Source organism: Notothenia rossii (genome assembly GCF_949606895.1).
Source record: "Notothenia rossii genome assembly, chromosome: 2".
Classification (NCBI taxonomy): Eukaryota; Metazoa; Chordata; class Actinopteri; order Perciformes; family Nototheniidae; genus Notothenia; species Notothenia rossii.
The window spans coordinates 31,030,196-31,046,439 of record NC_136904.1 but is presented as its reverse complement, the minus strand read 5'-3'; the positions used below and the strand labels follow the sequence as shown (position 1 = coordinate 31,046,439).

Below are 16,244 nucleotides of genomic sequence, written 5' to 3'. Positions count from 1 at the left end.
ACTCCATCTTTTCTGTCTTCAGTAAAAAGGCAGTTCATGGGCATCGTCAGATTCGCTAGTATAGGTCGTGCCGGCGGCTGTGGCCGTTGTTCAAGCCTCTTCAGGCTCCGCATCGGCAGGCCTCTCCCTCGGTGTGGAGCTGTACTCGACCCTAACGCTGCTTACAGCCGGCGAACTAAAAGTTGTTCTGTTCACGTTGTCATTTTTGGACACCTTCACTTCTTTGCTTGTGAATCCAAAAGCTGTGAGGCTTGGCTGTTTTCGTTTCGCCATATTTTTTATTACTAAGCCAGAGTTAAAAACATATCAATATGAAAATGTCAAATACCGTGCCGGCATCGCCGCCGTAACCATAGCAACATAAGTAGCGTAAAGAATGCAGTGCCGCCACGTACAGATGGCAACACCCAGAAATATTCACAAATATAAAACAAATATTCAGAAACTGTAAGGAACAATGACTATTATTTATTTCAAGAACTTGTATTTACAGAAACTCAACATTTCTAATCTGTGGGTAAATAGGCCTATGCACGATTTTTTTGGGCTCCCCCTATTTATCTCAAAGTCGGTTTTCAGGGGAGCTCCCTACCTCTTTAGGGGAGCCAAGCTCCCCCTGTCTCCCCCCCATTTTGAACAATGGGCATAGCTCCACCCCTAGAAAGTTATCGCTGTTGACTCACTCAGCCATGTTTATGCACTGCATGTGGACGCGCAAGTCGCGCAAATGTTACGTAAATATAAACCTGCGGCGGAGATCCCTCTTGTCTGTCAAAGGGAGAATCTATTCATTCTTTATGTTAGTAGGTAACTGTAGTGTGATTACTGATTTTATCAAAGTAACTAAGTAACGCGTGTCGGAAAATGTTAGTAACTGTAGTGTGATTACTGAATTATAAAAGTAACGTGTTACATTACTCCGTTACAGACAAAAGTCATATTATTACAGTAATAATATGACTTTTGTAGCGCAACTCTGTGTAGCGCTAAATGTATTTAAGATTTACAAACAATTCTCAGTCTATGGCTTGCAGTGCTCTCTCTCGCATGACACTGTTTATGACAGAGTCACATTGGTGAACAATGAGAAATATTGTTACATTTTCCTTTATTGCTGTCTCAATTGTGGGATAAAGTTTGTGAAGAATCTGAGTCGAGCATTATCACTGTATCCCAGCATGTGCTCACTGAACTCATTAGATTGATGGCCAATGCACTTACACAAGCCTAGGGTTCATTGTTTCACAGTTTGAAAAATACATTACTTTATTTCTAAATATTAATAAATGTCCCTAAAAATGCAAGAGAATCTTCTTTATTATAAGCTATTGTAAGCATTTGTAAATGACAGAGAACATGTTAGTTAACTTTTTTTTTTCCCCAAATAAATGTTGCATAAAAAAACTGAATACGTCCAGTGCATACAGTTTCAGTTCAGCAAACTTCAAAATAATATTCTGACCTTTTAGAATCTACTCCTGTTGTAGAAAACCTATTAAGTAAAACTGAGTGTGTCCCTCTAGCTATAAATGTCACATTTTAATGCAATGGAAAACAAAATGAGAAAAGTTTTAGTTTTTACTCTGGATCAACAAGTGACATATTTTCAACACAGTCTCCCTCATAAAATCAAATTCACATTGTGACTCGATGTGATGCATATCTCTCCTCCAGCAGCATGGCTCATGGGTATTTCCAGCTCTATACATCTCGCCTCTCAACAGCAAACTTTATCTTATCAGTGACACAGCAGAGGTCGGCCAGTACACTGCCTACCTGTGTGTCTCAGAAATGCATTCAGATAGAAGGAGTCTCACGTCCTGCAGCACCCTTTGTTATGAAAGCTCTTCACATCGAGCTGCCAAGGGCGTCCCTGTTCCTCCCCGCTCGCTGCTCTGATAGGTTCATGCCCCCACGACTTCCAAAGATGAAAATAGATAAAATCATCCAGACGTGGCGTGAACAGCCAGTTAATGTTCAACACACACTGTTTCAGTCGAGAAAGAGGCAGAGAGAGGAATATGGTTGTACTCTTTAATTATTGTTGTTTGAGTTATTTTTTGTACAACATTTTTTTTCCTGGAATGTTTATGTATTTATTCTATTTTCTTATACATGCAAAGACGTAATTTCTTCTTTCATTTTAAACACATAAATGTGTCAAAGAAGTGACACAAACACACACTTAGCATCCACATTCAGGCAAGAATATATTTCATATTATATGTCTCATATTCTTGTATTATTATGAACTGCTTACATACACACACTAAACAAGTCAAGTCTCTTTCCAAGTCCTTAGAGAAATATCTAGCTCTGCTAAATGCTCCATTTTCAACAGCTAGTTGCTAACCTTCTCTGTCTGCTGTTGGCAGGCAACTCATCAATACAAAATAAATGTGTCAAATTAAACTACAGATGTATACAAATGTTTTCTGATCCTGGATGGTTATGGTTAAAAGCAACCATTAAACACAACCATCCTTTCTCAATCTCTTCTCCAAGAGGTTTCGTGAAATCATGTTTTACTTTTGCTTTCTTCGCTTTTTTATTTATTAGTGAATTGTATTTCAGTAGTGTACAGAAAAGTAGTTATTTCATTGTTGTAACTATTGAAGAGCCCTTGCAAATTGCTGAATGCTTGCCTTGTGATATTGCTATAACTTGATAACCGCTAATGTGAACAACTCTACACAAGCCATTGTGCTTCCTTGAGCAATACATCTGCCAATATATAATTGTCTCATATATCCAAGAAGCAGCTACTTAATAAGTCCTGTTAAATACAATCTGGTTTACAAGAATAAACATGTAAGTCTGTCTACAATCGTAGTTAGAAACACATAGTGAAATACGGTTAGCGTATGTCCAAATAGCCGTGTTTCTCGTTAGCTTTGTCCTCACCACAACAGTTATGAAGTTGAGTATGTATTTTACCTGCTAACATGTTGTCATTTGATGTGCTATGGCAGCGTGGGGCTGTTCATGTCCACTATCGTGCTTGTTGACTGTGAGTAAGGAAACGTTTAGTAAGTATATGATGCTTCCATGTCATGTCAGTTATCCAGCAAAAGTGAACTGCCGTTAATAAGCTATAGGGTCATTTAAAGGCCGACTGCGTGATGAATGCATCACTCTCTGCAGGTCCATGTTATTTCAAAGTTCTCAGTGTTCACAGTATACGGATGAAGCTAAACAGGAGTGTAAATAGAGCATCTGCAAGTCTTTGAAGGCAACCTCTAACTTTTGGATGTTTATAAAAGTGTGTTTTTGGATTAGGATTATGAAGTAGAAGATGCTTTTAAGAGATCAGTCTAACTCAAGGGACAGAAATCCACATATTTTAAGGGAGCTTTTCCTCTAATTACTTTTGAACTATGTAGACAAAAATAAAGGGTTGTGTTATGCTGCCCGACACTGTCATGAAACGAAAAATAATCAGAAAATTAAATAATGTTTTTGAAGTGAAAGAAATAATGTAAGTGGCCCATTTAACACTGGAAGCTGTATTTTGTATTTATAATTGAACACGATGTCAGTGGAAAGTATGACCTTCACTTTTTCTTCTAATCTATAGTGGCACGTCATCTTCATCATTTCAAAGTGATCAAAGACCAATTGAAGATCATTTTAATGAATTGCTAAGAATCCTTCCAACTTGGAGTTTTCAATAAAATAAATGTAATGTAACTCTATGTGTAACTCAGCAACAGTGTCTTGAAAAGCTAATAGTGGTGTCTAATTTGAGTAAAACATAATCAAAGAGGAAATATTATAATAGTATAGAAGAACTGTGAGTTTGTAATTATTCCTGAAGTTGCTTTTTCTTGGAAACCGACATGGACCTCAAAGCTCATCATCCATGAGCAGTTTGAAATGTGTGAAGGTGCGTACCAGAGCGATGGATCTCTGAAAGCACCCGGTGGAATTAATTGCTGTGTCAGCAGTATTGATCAACCACCCTTCCAACCCTTTGCAGATTCATTATGGCATTTGAAAGTCTTCCCTAACGCGACTTTAATCCCTGCCGACCGCCTGGCCCGGGTCCTTATTGTCTTGTAAGTGCGGTCATTATCTGGGTGTTCAGTAAATGGCCAACAAAGAGTACAGCCAAGGGTGAACTGCTTCCAGTCTGATGCATATCAAAGTGAGGCATTTGTATGAGTAAATGGGAGAGCATTAATTCTGTCTTAAGCGAGTTTCTGCCCTGCTCAACTCTTTCTTGCTAGTCTACAGTGAACCCCCACCTCTACATTTAAGCCTGCTGCTGTGCATTCCTTAGCAGGGAAGCTAGGCAGATATCACACTGCAGAGGGGGATTCCTCCTTCTATCTCTGATATCTGCTTTGTAGGAGAGAGTGATAAAGAGGAGCCCATTATGTAGATACCCCATCGGTTCCTCTGTCGGAACTACTGCTGATGTGTTCAGGAACACTCTGTTATGTGTCGTGTTGCATATCCGCCTCCTTGTTTTGAATCTTAAGGAAGACATGTTGAGTTTTTAAAAGCCGCATTCATTTATATTTGAAGAGGAATATGCAAATAAAAGCTGAAATTTTACTTCATTAGGGTTTTTTATGTTAGCAAACAGTCTCTCATGGAGATACCAAACGCACATGGAGTAACACATTCATATATCTGATGGATCTCTAAATTATAGTTATTAGTTCTGATTTGTTCATCATCTACTGAAAATACATGTTAAATATCTCAACTTTCCTCACCAGATGGTCTCTGACTTTGCGTGGTAATGTACACCCTCACATTGGCAGCCTATTACATCCAGAAATCTCCTCTTGTTCTGCCATCTCCAACATATATCTTGCAAGGGAGCAGCCTTCACATGCACTGCACTGCACTGTAGGCTACAGGACGATTGTGGTTGGTTTTTTGAATGTTTTATCCCCTATCCCCTATCTATGTAGTAATGCTGTAAGCCCTGTGGAGATAAGTCTGGATGTGCAAGACAAAACTGACTCTGACCTCTTTTACGTATCACTGTCTTAGGGAAGGGACATTTTTGTCTCCCCTGAGAAGCATGCAAGAAAAAAGCATGCAAGAAAATTAGTCAATTAGACGTCATGCCTAAAAGCATAGGATATTGCAGTTAAAATCTCACACATCATGCTTCAGATATAACATCATCTAGATGGTTATAAGGTGTTCAAACTGTTGATAAATGACCTTCAAACATTGTCAGTTATTAACTTATGACAGTCAAATGTGAGGCTAATGATTATACATAAAAGAGGCAATGAATCATCCTTTTATTCTTGCGTATTCAAACTGTTGAGAATTTAAACAAGAGATGAGATCATTATCAAGAGGCGAGCAATGTTTTAATGCAGCACATAACTGAGCTGTGATGTGTACTCCACGGGACACAAATTATTCGCTTAGTTCAATTTCACCATCAAATTAGAAATCTTATTTTTTTCTCCTTCATGAATTTGTGAAATACCCATTGGCTTTCTCTGTGATATCCCTGCTCTTAATTCTGAAATGGATCCTTGGATGCCCAACGACCGTGAATGCGGCTGTTAGCCACGGCACAAAGTCGAATGATTCCACTCTCACCACCCACCGGAAAGCAATCTAGGCCCCTAATGGGAAACTCAAATACCAAATCTGTGGATATAAGCATGTGCCGGGAAGTCACGAGTCAGCAGTAGTCTCACTTAACCAGGAAGATAGTTTAGCTGGAGGTCACTGGGACTACAATGAGGGAAGTCAGCCTCCTCCTCTCAGCCCTACCAAGGCTATTTGTCGCTGTGGCGGGGGGTCCTGCTAATGTAATCTGTGGAGGGAGCCCAGGGAGGAGCAATGGTGGGGGAATTTGTGCATACAAGTTGATTCAAGGCACACAAACAGGAGAAGATGATGGAGCTGATGTTTTTTTGAGATGCTCTGTACAAGTCAATGTGATTTTGTTGAGATATTTCAAACAACAATGAACCATGATTGCGAGCTGGTGCATCAATAGTAAACATCAGGTTGTTGTGCCACAGGAGGATACACAGAGATCAATCTCTACAACCACAGTAATAGAAAATTGTAACAGAATACATGGTTGCTGTACAGCTCATATTTCTACTGTATGGGATTTGAATCACTACTCCTCTTCAGTGATATACAATGTTTTCCACTGTGATAGTTTGAACATCAGCACTGCATTTTTATTTTATTCTTATTGGGCGTGGAAAACCCCTCTGAAGAACCAGTACCTTACCTTGGTGGAGAGGTTTGTGTGCCCTGATGAACCTGGGGGCTGTGTTGTCAGGAACCTTGTGTTCCTGGTAGGGTCTCCCAATGCAAATTGGTCTCAGGCAAGGGGCCAGACTAAGATTGGTTCGAAGACCTCATGAAAGACGAACTAAGAATTGAGGATACCCGGCCCGGAGGAAGCCTGGGGTCCCCTTCTGGAGCCAGGCCCAGAAGGAGGACTTGTCGGCGAGCGTCTGGTGGCCGGGCTTGCCATGGAGCCCAGCCCGAAAAGGCAACGTGGGCAACATCTCCGCTTCTCCGTCCCGCGGGCCCACCACCTACGGGAGAGAGCGATGGGTTCGAGTGCGCTGCCAGAAGGGTGGCAGTGAAAGCAGAGGGTCTCGACGGACCAGACCCGGGCAACAGAAGCTGGCTTTGGGGATGTGGAACGTCACCTCTCTGGGGGGGAAGGAGTCGGAGCTTGTGCGGGAGGTGGAGCGTTACCAGTTGGATCTGGTTGGGCTCACCTCTACGCACAGCGTCGGCTCTGGAACCTTACTTCTGGATAGGGGTTGGACTCTCTTCTTCTCCGGAGTTGCCCAAGGTGTGAGGCGTCGGGCGGGTTTGGGGATACTCACAAGCCCCCGGTTGGGTGAATCCTTGTTTGAGTTTACCCCAGTGGACGAGAGGGTCGCCTCCCTATGCCTGCGGGTTATGGGCAAGAAAACTCTGACTGTTGTGTGTGCTTATGCACCAAACAGCAGTTCAGAGTATTCAGCCTTCTTGGAGACCCTGGAAAGAGTCCTGTATGGGGCTCCTGAAGGGGACTCTTTAATCTTGTTGGGAGACTTCAATGCACATGTGGGCAATGATGGAGACACTTGGAGGGGCGTGATTGGGAGGAACGGCCCCCCTGATCTGAACCGGAGTGGAGGTTTGTTACTGGACTTCTGTGCTAGTCATGGATTGGCCATAACAAACATCATGTTTGAACATAAGGATGCTCATAAGTGTACGTGATACCAGAGCAGCCTAGGCAGAAGGTCCATGATCGATTTCGTTATCTGTCAACTGATCACCATCTGGTGGTGAGTTGGGTCAAGTGGCGGGGGAAGCCTCTGGACAGACCTGGTAAGCCCAAACGTGTAGTGCTGGTGAACTGGGAATGAGATTATATCTATTCGCTGGCCTGGGAGCGCCTTGGAATCCCCCAGTTAGAGCTGGTTGATGTGGCCAGGGAAAGGAACGTTTGGGGCTCTCTGCTGGAACTGCTACCTCCGCGACCCGACCACGGATAAGCGGGATAAGATGGATGGATGGATGGCATGGAAAAGCATCACACTTTCCATGTATAGTCAATGTTATTTTCTCAAAGAAAGCCCCAAGGGAGCATAGCTGTACACATACTGAATATCCAGCAAAGTAATTTCAAGGGCAAGTCTGCTTGTCTCCATTCGCCGCTATGTCTTAAATTCATAGGACAAGAATGTAAACACGAACACATTTAGGTAAAGAATGGACACCAATGCCTGGCCCCTACCGGCAGACACATTACGGCATGTAAGATAAAGTGTTTGTAGCTCACTGGATTTCACCATAATCTCTAAAAATAACACATGCTGGGCCATGATTGGTTTGTCGTATAGCAAAACAAGCCACTAGCAGTAAAACATAATACAGAGCTGAGCTCAAAACCGTTGGCAGTTGACAGGTTCAACACATCGCTAGCAGTGCATTTTTAGCTAAAAATGCCATTCTTCATCAATCAATGGCTTATATCTTGTACTTTTAAGTCATATCCTGTGTTGAATGCCCATGGCAGGGCTGACAGGACACTAAACTATAAATCCAGCTTGAAATAAAGTTGTGTTATTATATGTAATTATTCAAAATTCAAAGCATTTAAAGGGGCCCTATAATGCTTTTTTGGGGTTTCCCTTTCCTGTAGCGTGCTATAGGTTTTGGTGCATGTAAATGGTCTGCAAAGGCTAAATTCCAAAATTCCATTCAGAGGGAGTTTCTCTCCCACTAAATACAAATAATAGGGTCCCTTTAAAACTGTAAACTGAAAATATTTCATTGATATTTGCCTATGTTAAAGTATGCAAGTGTGAGAGAGTTGTTTTTCGCCAACGGGATTATTTTTTTCTCTCATAAAAAATAAACACTTGGGTGTTGTCCCTGGGCAATACAATTGTTGCAGCTTTGATTGAAAAATGTGGATCTTAAAAACAGACACCCACGCCCTAATAAAGCCCCCACATCTTTGGAAGTCATTAGTTCAGAAGGCAGGCGATATTATGCTGATGGTGGTGAAATGATAATGAGACCAGGAGATAGATTGAGTCAATATAAGTGTAATTAATTTTAAGTGTGAGGTTTATTAGTAGAGAGGCAATCAGGCTCCTAATGAGGGCCTGATAGAAGTTCTTAAATACTGGAACCAGTCAAATTAATATTTCTAATAGCTTTTGGCATGGGACTTTGTTTTTATTTATTGCATTAATGCATTTTTTTGTATATTAGGCTTTTCTTCTAAACACCCGGGTGATAATATAAACAGATACATTATGTTTCTTCAAAATCATAAAGAAGAGGGAGACAAGATGTTGCATATACACACCCTACGTAAGTGACTATAAATAGATGTTTCAGCCCATTAAGACTCATCTTTCAAATCGTGTCATTAATTAAGCTGAGCAATGCTCTTTTTAATGAACTTGCTCAATTAAGTCTGCCCTCCTTTTTGGTTTAATCCTCCTCGCTTTAAGCACTGAATAACTACTCTTTCTCACTGTCTTTCCTTAAATTACTCTTCCTTTTGTTTTGTAGAGTACGTTCCTCATCCTGCTCTACTCAGCCTTCCCCTTCCCCTTCCCCTTTGTGTGTTCGTATCAGCCATGTCGATGTATCACACCCTGAATACCCGCAGAACAAAAAGCAGTCATTTGCACTGCCAGCCTGTTTCCTACAAACGGCAGGAAGATAGTTACTCTCACACGCAAATACACAAGATTTTCAATAAGTGCACAATATAAAAGTGAAAATATATTTTGATAACACATTCCTCCTACAAAAATTATGTTCCTACAGTATGCAGCTAAACGGCAATAATTTTTAACGTTTTGGGGTTATTTATCTGGATTACTGTGGCATGTTCAAAGACGTGGGTAGCGTGATCATCTGAAACAAAACAAAAATCAACAACACCCATTGATTATGTTTAGTAAAACATCATGGCTTGGCTTATAGACATTTATTTATTAGGATAAACCCCTAGATACTGTAGACCATCTCGTTTTCAAGGGGGTCCCCACAAAAAGCGGCTTAAAGTTGCTTATTTAAGTAAGTTAGTACATTTTTGCAGGTAGCTTTGTAGGGGATCAATAACAATATGCATATTCTAACACATGTTAATCTAAATATGACTTTTTGTCCAGCTATTATTGTCTGTTACATTCAAACATAATGATTTGCAACTAAACTAGGTTCAAACCTTCATTTATTGACGTATTTTGAGGCTGCAGCATTATAATTTCCAAACCTCTAGTGATGGGGCGAACAATGAGACAATGTGGTTTTTTCTGTAGTAGTAACGGCAAGCATGTATTACCTCTCAGGGCTTTTTCACACCAGCATTTATTACATAACAAAACGTATAATTTGGAATGTAATGGCACACATATTTTTAACAAAAAAGAAACACATTTCACCTTGGCTTCTTTTGTTAAGACCTGAATTAATAGGTTGGAGGTACGAATTTGAAGTCGATGGTCAGGCATTGAAAGCATATGATTGGGACGGGGATGATATTTGCCCCATCTGCCGGCCAATATCTCTCATAGTTTAGCCAAGCAGGTGATCTTTTCATATTTATTTCATGTGGCACAACAGTATCTCTGACAGCAAGACAGGCAGTCCTTGAACTTCTTATGTGCTCCGCACAATCAGTGTGTGGCTGTGTGTATGGTTGCATGTGGTTAAAAAAACATCGTGGCAAAGTGCTTGTAAGGTTTTCAGAAATCATGCTATATAAAACAGTCCCATACCTTGGAGAGAATTGTGAGTAGCAGAGATAAAGTGTTTCATCACTGTGCATTCCAATAAGTACTTTAAAGCTTTTAGAGTAAAGCCCCTAAAGAAAATATAATTATTATGTCAGTTTAGCATTAGCTATCTGATGTGGCTTCACAGGTAGACCACACAAAGTCAAGCCTTCCCCCTACAGACCCCTTTATACATCCAGAATTCCTACTATGTGACTATCGAAAAATATATAAATCACCATAAAATCTCTCTGACTGAAATAAAATGTTAAAGTAAGATCTTTTTGATGCTGTTAAAGGACCAATAACTAAAGCATACTGTAGGGTCGTTTTTTTTTACAATTATACATTTGCATGTAATAGTCACCTCAATATCATCCTACACAATCAACACAAATGTGTAAAATATTGACATTTTTATAGCTTATTGAATATGTGTTTATGTAAAGACTTTAAGCAAAAAACTGAAAAAGAGGAATCAATAATTTAGTCATTGTCGTTGTTCTGCCCCCTTGATGAATATAAGGCCAATATGTGCTCTTGTGTTATTCCTGTGAAAAAAAAGAAAACGTGTTCTCTTTTCTTTTCAGCAAGTAGTTTTAACTTCATGTGCAGTGGCCAACACCATAGTCACTTGATCTTTTTTGTATTTAATTAATACACATATATATTTTTTTGTGACCAACTTTTATTATTTTATTTTTTTTCGCCCTCACAAAAGAGACTTATATACACAGATACAAATTATATAGACAATATAGACAATACAAAAAGAAAAAGAAAAGACAAAGAAAGAAAGAAAACATATAGGGAATCCCTTTCCCATGCCACCCCGTCCCTCCCCCTTCCCACCCATCTTGCCATTTCACAGAAAATCCTACCTGATGTTTGTTAGCAATCGTCTGAGTTCATCTATCTATTATATTATATATATTATTTATGTTATTGCAAAACAATTTATCCACATCAAATACATTCATACATTCAACATTTAATCTGTTTAAACTGAATTGAGATTAACTCCTAATAATCTACAATTGCACCAAGGTGTGCATGTACAATCATAATTTACATGAATGATATTACCAGATCAGCAGCTCTTTGAATAGACTCTAATGTTTCCCCCTTAGCCTTATTAGCAGAAGCGATTGACAGCTCTGAGATTATTAGGTCATGGAAGGATGATACAGAGAAGGCACATGGGGCTTGGAATCATCCTTAATTGACAGCATTTTCTGGTTGACAGGTAATATCTGTTTATCATTTTATACTGTATCAATTGGTGATTGTGGTTACGCGATGTTAAGGAGATATTATTCCATATTCTCTTCCAATCAATAGTCTGCGTATATTTTTTTAGATTTGCGTTCCATACTGCAGAGATGCCAATATATCCGGTTTATTTATCTTGCAGCTTTTTATATATATATATATATACATATATATATATATGAAGTAGTGCCGCTCACACTGTTTGGACTTAATATGACCTTAACCAATTGATGTTACATTACATTACATTGCATTTAGCTGACGCTTTTATCCAAAGCGACTTACAATAAGTAATGATGTGTTGGCAGAGGTTGATTCCAAGGAACTCCATATGTGCGCATGGCAGTAATTAGTTGCAAATAGAAAAAAAAGAAGAGCCAGGTACATTACACGTGTCTTTCAAGTCTTGGAAGGACATCAAGCCGTTGTCGTTGGTTACCTATGTCAGAAAGATAATGCATTCCTTGGGTTAGCCATTGTTGGAATTGGATTGCTTTTTTACCAATACGTTGTAACAGGTTATGAAAAATTGGCATGTTACTATGCCAATTTACAGACCAATTGCACAAGTTCTCTACATGTTTCCAAACTTTCACAGCTTGCCCAATAATTGGTCCAAATGTTTGGCAACATGGCAGAAAATAATTTAATACACATATTAATAAGGGCATTTTTGAAAAGGCAACACTCTTGCCAGTCTTGCTCTAAGACATGTTTTACCCATGGTGCCTCTTCATATCCATTACTTAACTCTGATACTTTAACACCTTCAGGGAGAAGCTTTTCTTGTAGATGATTACCACTTCAAAAGCGGTGTATCAGGTAATTGGCCAATTTTGGTGGCACAACATTGTCACTTCAGATCTTGGGTTAATATTTTATCAAGTTGCCCCATGCCACTTCACACAGGGAAACATAAAACACAATTTGTCAACAAATGTGAATGACAAAATAAGTGTGTTTCCTCCCAGTGAAAGCACTTTCCACTTTGTATGCCTTCACCTTTAACGGCAAAGTGTTTTTTCATGCTGCTGCTGTGATATCCAGGATATGATGTCAAACTGAAGAAATACTTTTCTCTGTTTTCCCTCTAGCTTTCTGCGAGGAGGGTTGCAGGAGCGGCGGGACCTGTGTGTCTCCCAACACGTGTGTGTGTCCCTCAGGATTTACAGGACGCCGTTGTGAGACAGGTAAGACCGGAGGACGACTCCTTGTGATCCCTCGCCTGTCTGGCTTGTCCCCGCTTATTAGCGCTAAGCCGGAGCATCATATTGTTTTTATCATGACATCAGGAGCGGTCATTAGGTCGGCCTGAGGTCTCTCTCTCACTCTATCTTACACTCACACACACTTTCATACTTTATTGCTAAAGCCCCATGTTTGAATTGTTCCCAGGAGAGCCATGCAAAATGACAGCTAATTTATCTCCCTCCTCCTTCATCTTTCTTCCTCTCCCTCCTCCTCATGTTCTTCCTTTCCTATTTTCTTCTCGTTCTTCCTTCCTTTATCCTCCACATCATGCTCTCCTCATCTTCTGTTCTTCATCCCTTCATTTCCTACGGCCCCTTCACTTTTCCTTTATGCTTTTTTCGGTTTGTCCCTTTACTGTATCAGGTTTTTGTGCATGTAAATGGTCTGCAGAGGCTTATCTCCTACACACCCCTGCCTGAAACGCCTTGATTGGAATCCTTTGTTTACTTCCGTGACATCACTACAGGCAGTATGAGAAAAATAAATCACTTTTTTTTACATTAAAGTATGTAAACATGTCACTGTAGAGGCAGACATACAAATATGAAACCTGAAAATAAGCCTCTCTGAGTCACTGAACTGGAAGCAACCTTTGCATTCACTCATGTATATGAGAAATGTTGGGCCTGTGTGCAATGACAAAGAAGAAGTGCACTCGAATGTCACTGTTCTTTTTGAATGACCATTAAAGTAATTACTTGGACGATGTGTGTTTCTACACCTAAAATTCTTGAAAATGCAACAAAAAAAAACTTAGATTCATCATGCCTTTGGTCAATTATTTAACAACACTTTTTGCTTTGTTGTGGAGAAACAAACCTCAATACCAAAACTAAATATACGTTCAAACTGAACATTTGTACTCCTGAAAGGTAATCAGTGGCAATCAGCGTGCAACACTTTTTATGAAAGCAATCAACGGAAGACTAATTAGCCTCCCGATAAACAGCCTCAAATGTCTATTCATTAATGAACGACGCAAGCTAGTTCCTCAGTGTTGTTCCCTGAAAGAGACGTTTAATACCCAAAAGTAACATTTCAAAGATGCAACCTGGCACAGACTTTACATTGGTGCCTGTAAATTGAATTTTATTGGCTGATAAACCGTTGCCTTTCTTTGAACCTTTTTAAAGGGTATAAAAAACCATGCAGAAATGGAGAGTTCTAGTGAAGAGCAGGTGAGGTGCAGAATGAAGAGCTCTCCTCCCTCATGCCACTAATGGGTCCCGTGCTTTACCTGAACCTCATCATGACACTAGAGAGCACGGCAGGATTGTAATTTCCCGTGTTCAGTGAATGCCACAGAGGCAAGACACCAGACCAATCATCGAGTTGCATTCTGGAAATACAGAACAAGTACTTCTGGGTCTCTGTGTTTCATTCAAGCTTGGCTCTGTGTGTGTGGCAATAGCGCATTTAGTGTGATTGAGCGAGAGAGAGAGAGAGTGCGCACCGGTGACAGCAGGGACCATGGGACAGCATTGGGGCAACAGGTTGTTAGCATCTGGTTAGCTAGCTGCACTAACGAACATAAGGAGCTGTTTAATAACAGGATGGAGGAGAGTTCTCTCCTCTCAGAGTCCTCTCCTCTCAGACTGAGAGACTCAGGTGAGCTAAAGGACTCTCTGAGTGTTTAGATACTTAACTTAAGTCTAAGTTATCTCAGTGGGTGTCAAACGGTTTTGTCACGAATTATGTAAAAGATTATTTCCGCGGCACACCTTCATACGATCATTATAGTTATAGAAAAAATAAGAGAGTAAATGAAAAACAAGTATGAAATACTATATGGCAGTAAAACAAGAATACAGTTTGAAAGGGGAGTGATTTGTAAAATATCCATAAAGAAAAAGTAAATCTGTTTAAAGTTCTGTTTCAAATGGGTGTTGAGAGATGTATCCATAGATCTCTTAATTTTGCTCTCAAAGTGCACCAGATTGATGCATTTAACTTCAATATTTAAAAAATAATCTTCCCGGTGGAGCATGCCCCCGGACCCCCCCTAGAGGAGGTGAGGACCCCCCTAGAGGATGTTAGGTCCATCCACTTTACCCCTGCTTACACCTATATGCTGTGAGCTGATTATCGAGCCTTCATTGTAACCAGTTTTGGGACTAACGCTTTACAAACTAACGCGTTACTGTAACGCATCTACATTTTTCGTTAACTAATAACGTTATTCCCATTCAGTAACGCCGTTATAGTTACTATGATTTAAATGGGTGTGTTACTGCGTTACATTATGTGATCCAACTGAACCGATTCTCCCTGCGGATGTAATTTACAGGCGAATACAGCGATGTCCTCTCACAGCACCATGGAAAAGTGAAAGTGACCAGAGAGGAGTGATGATTGGTTAACGCAGGGTAACATTTCAGGGTAACCAATCAGAGATAGAGTTGGGCAGGTCTTGCCTTATGGGGAAAATACACAGACACACAAACACTTGCTAACACACACACATACACGGCAATGCCCACCACCAGCATACACACACACAATGGCAGATGCAAGTATCAGCGAGAGCAGCAGCGCTGCACAGCACATACAGTATCTTTTGTGTTTTATTGTTCCACTACATTTCATATCGATAATTGCTACAATGATGGGGAGTTGTCATTTCTCTTACTGTGCCACAGAACAACACAACAACTTGTATTTGTATTGTTATTATTTTTAAAGTAAAGTAACTTGTTACTAGTTACTTTTATAATTTAGTAATTAATAAAGTAACTAGTTACTTTTGTTAGATTGTCAGCAGGATTTGAAAAAAAAACTTGAAACTTGATGGAAGAGTGTAGCATGGGTCAAGGGAGAACCCATTCACTTTTGGAAAATATATAAATCATCAGGCAGATGCAGACATTTTGTTCAACTTTCGTTGAGTTTGCATGATCTGTGCACCATTTACATGGTTTCCTAATAACTGGGAAATGCACATAACAGGTTGGAAACAACAACTCAGAACCAGGTATAAATATGTGCTCTAATGTTCTGCGCAAATACAACACATCATGTGTAACATTACAACTTACACCTTATGAACACACCAAAGTCAGAAGAACAACTTCCCGAAGAGGCTTACGCTCTCTATGTTAAGGTGAGTGAAGCAGGCAGGACCCAAATGCAGAATAAACAGAAAAAATAACTTTATTTCAAGGTTTTTAAGGAACAAACAGAACACTACCTCGTGAACACAGTCAACGGCAAACAATGAACCAACCATGACAGACAGAAAAAACAGAACTTAAATACACACAAGACTAATCACACAAACAAGACACAGGTGAGGAGGGAGGAGAAAACACAGGGGCACCAGGTGAACACAATCGGGTAATCAGGTAGGAGGGAAAACAGACAGAAAGTGACAGGCAAGACAGGGGGGGAAGACTTTTCCAAATAAAACATGAAACCAAAGACAGAAAAAGAAAAGACAAAACACAACACAGACAGATCGTGACACTCTAAGTG

General features: G+C 40.0%; 1 protein-coding gene across 1 annotated transcript in view; it reads left to right on the top strand.

Annotated features, from left to right (window-relative positions):
• Positions 1–16,244, top strand: part of LOC307030154 (protein kinase C-binding protein NELL1-like) — a gene marked incomplete at its 5' end in the record, with an annotated part of 327,739 nt that overhangs the window by 278,327 nt on the left and 33,168 nt on the right. The window contains 1 exon segment of the mRNA XM_079666422.1: positions 12,617–12,712. Coding sequence (XP_079522548.1) covers positions 12,617–12,712 — 96 coding nt within the window.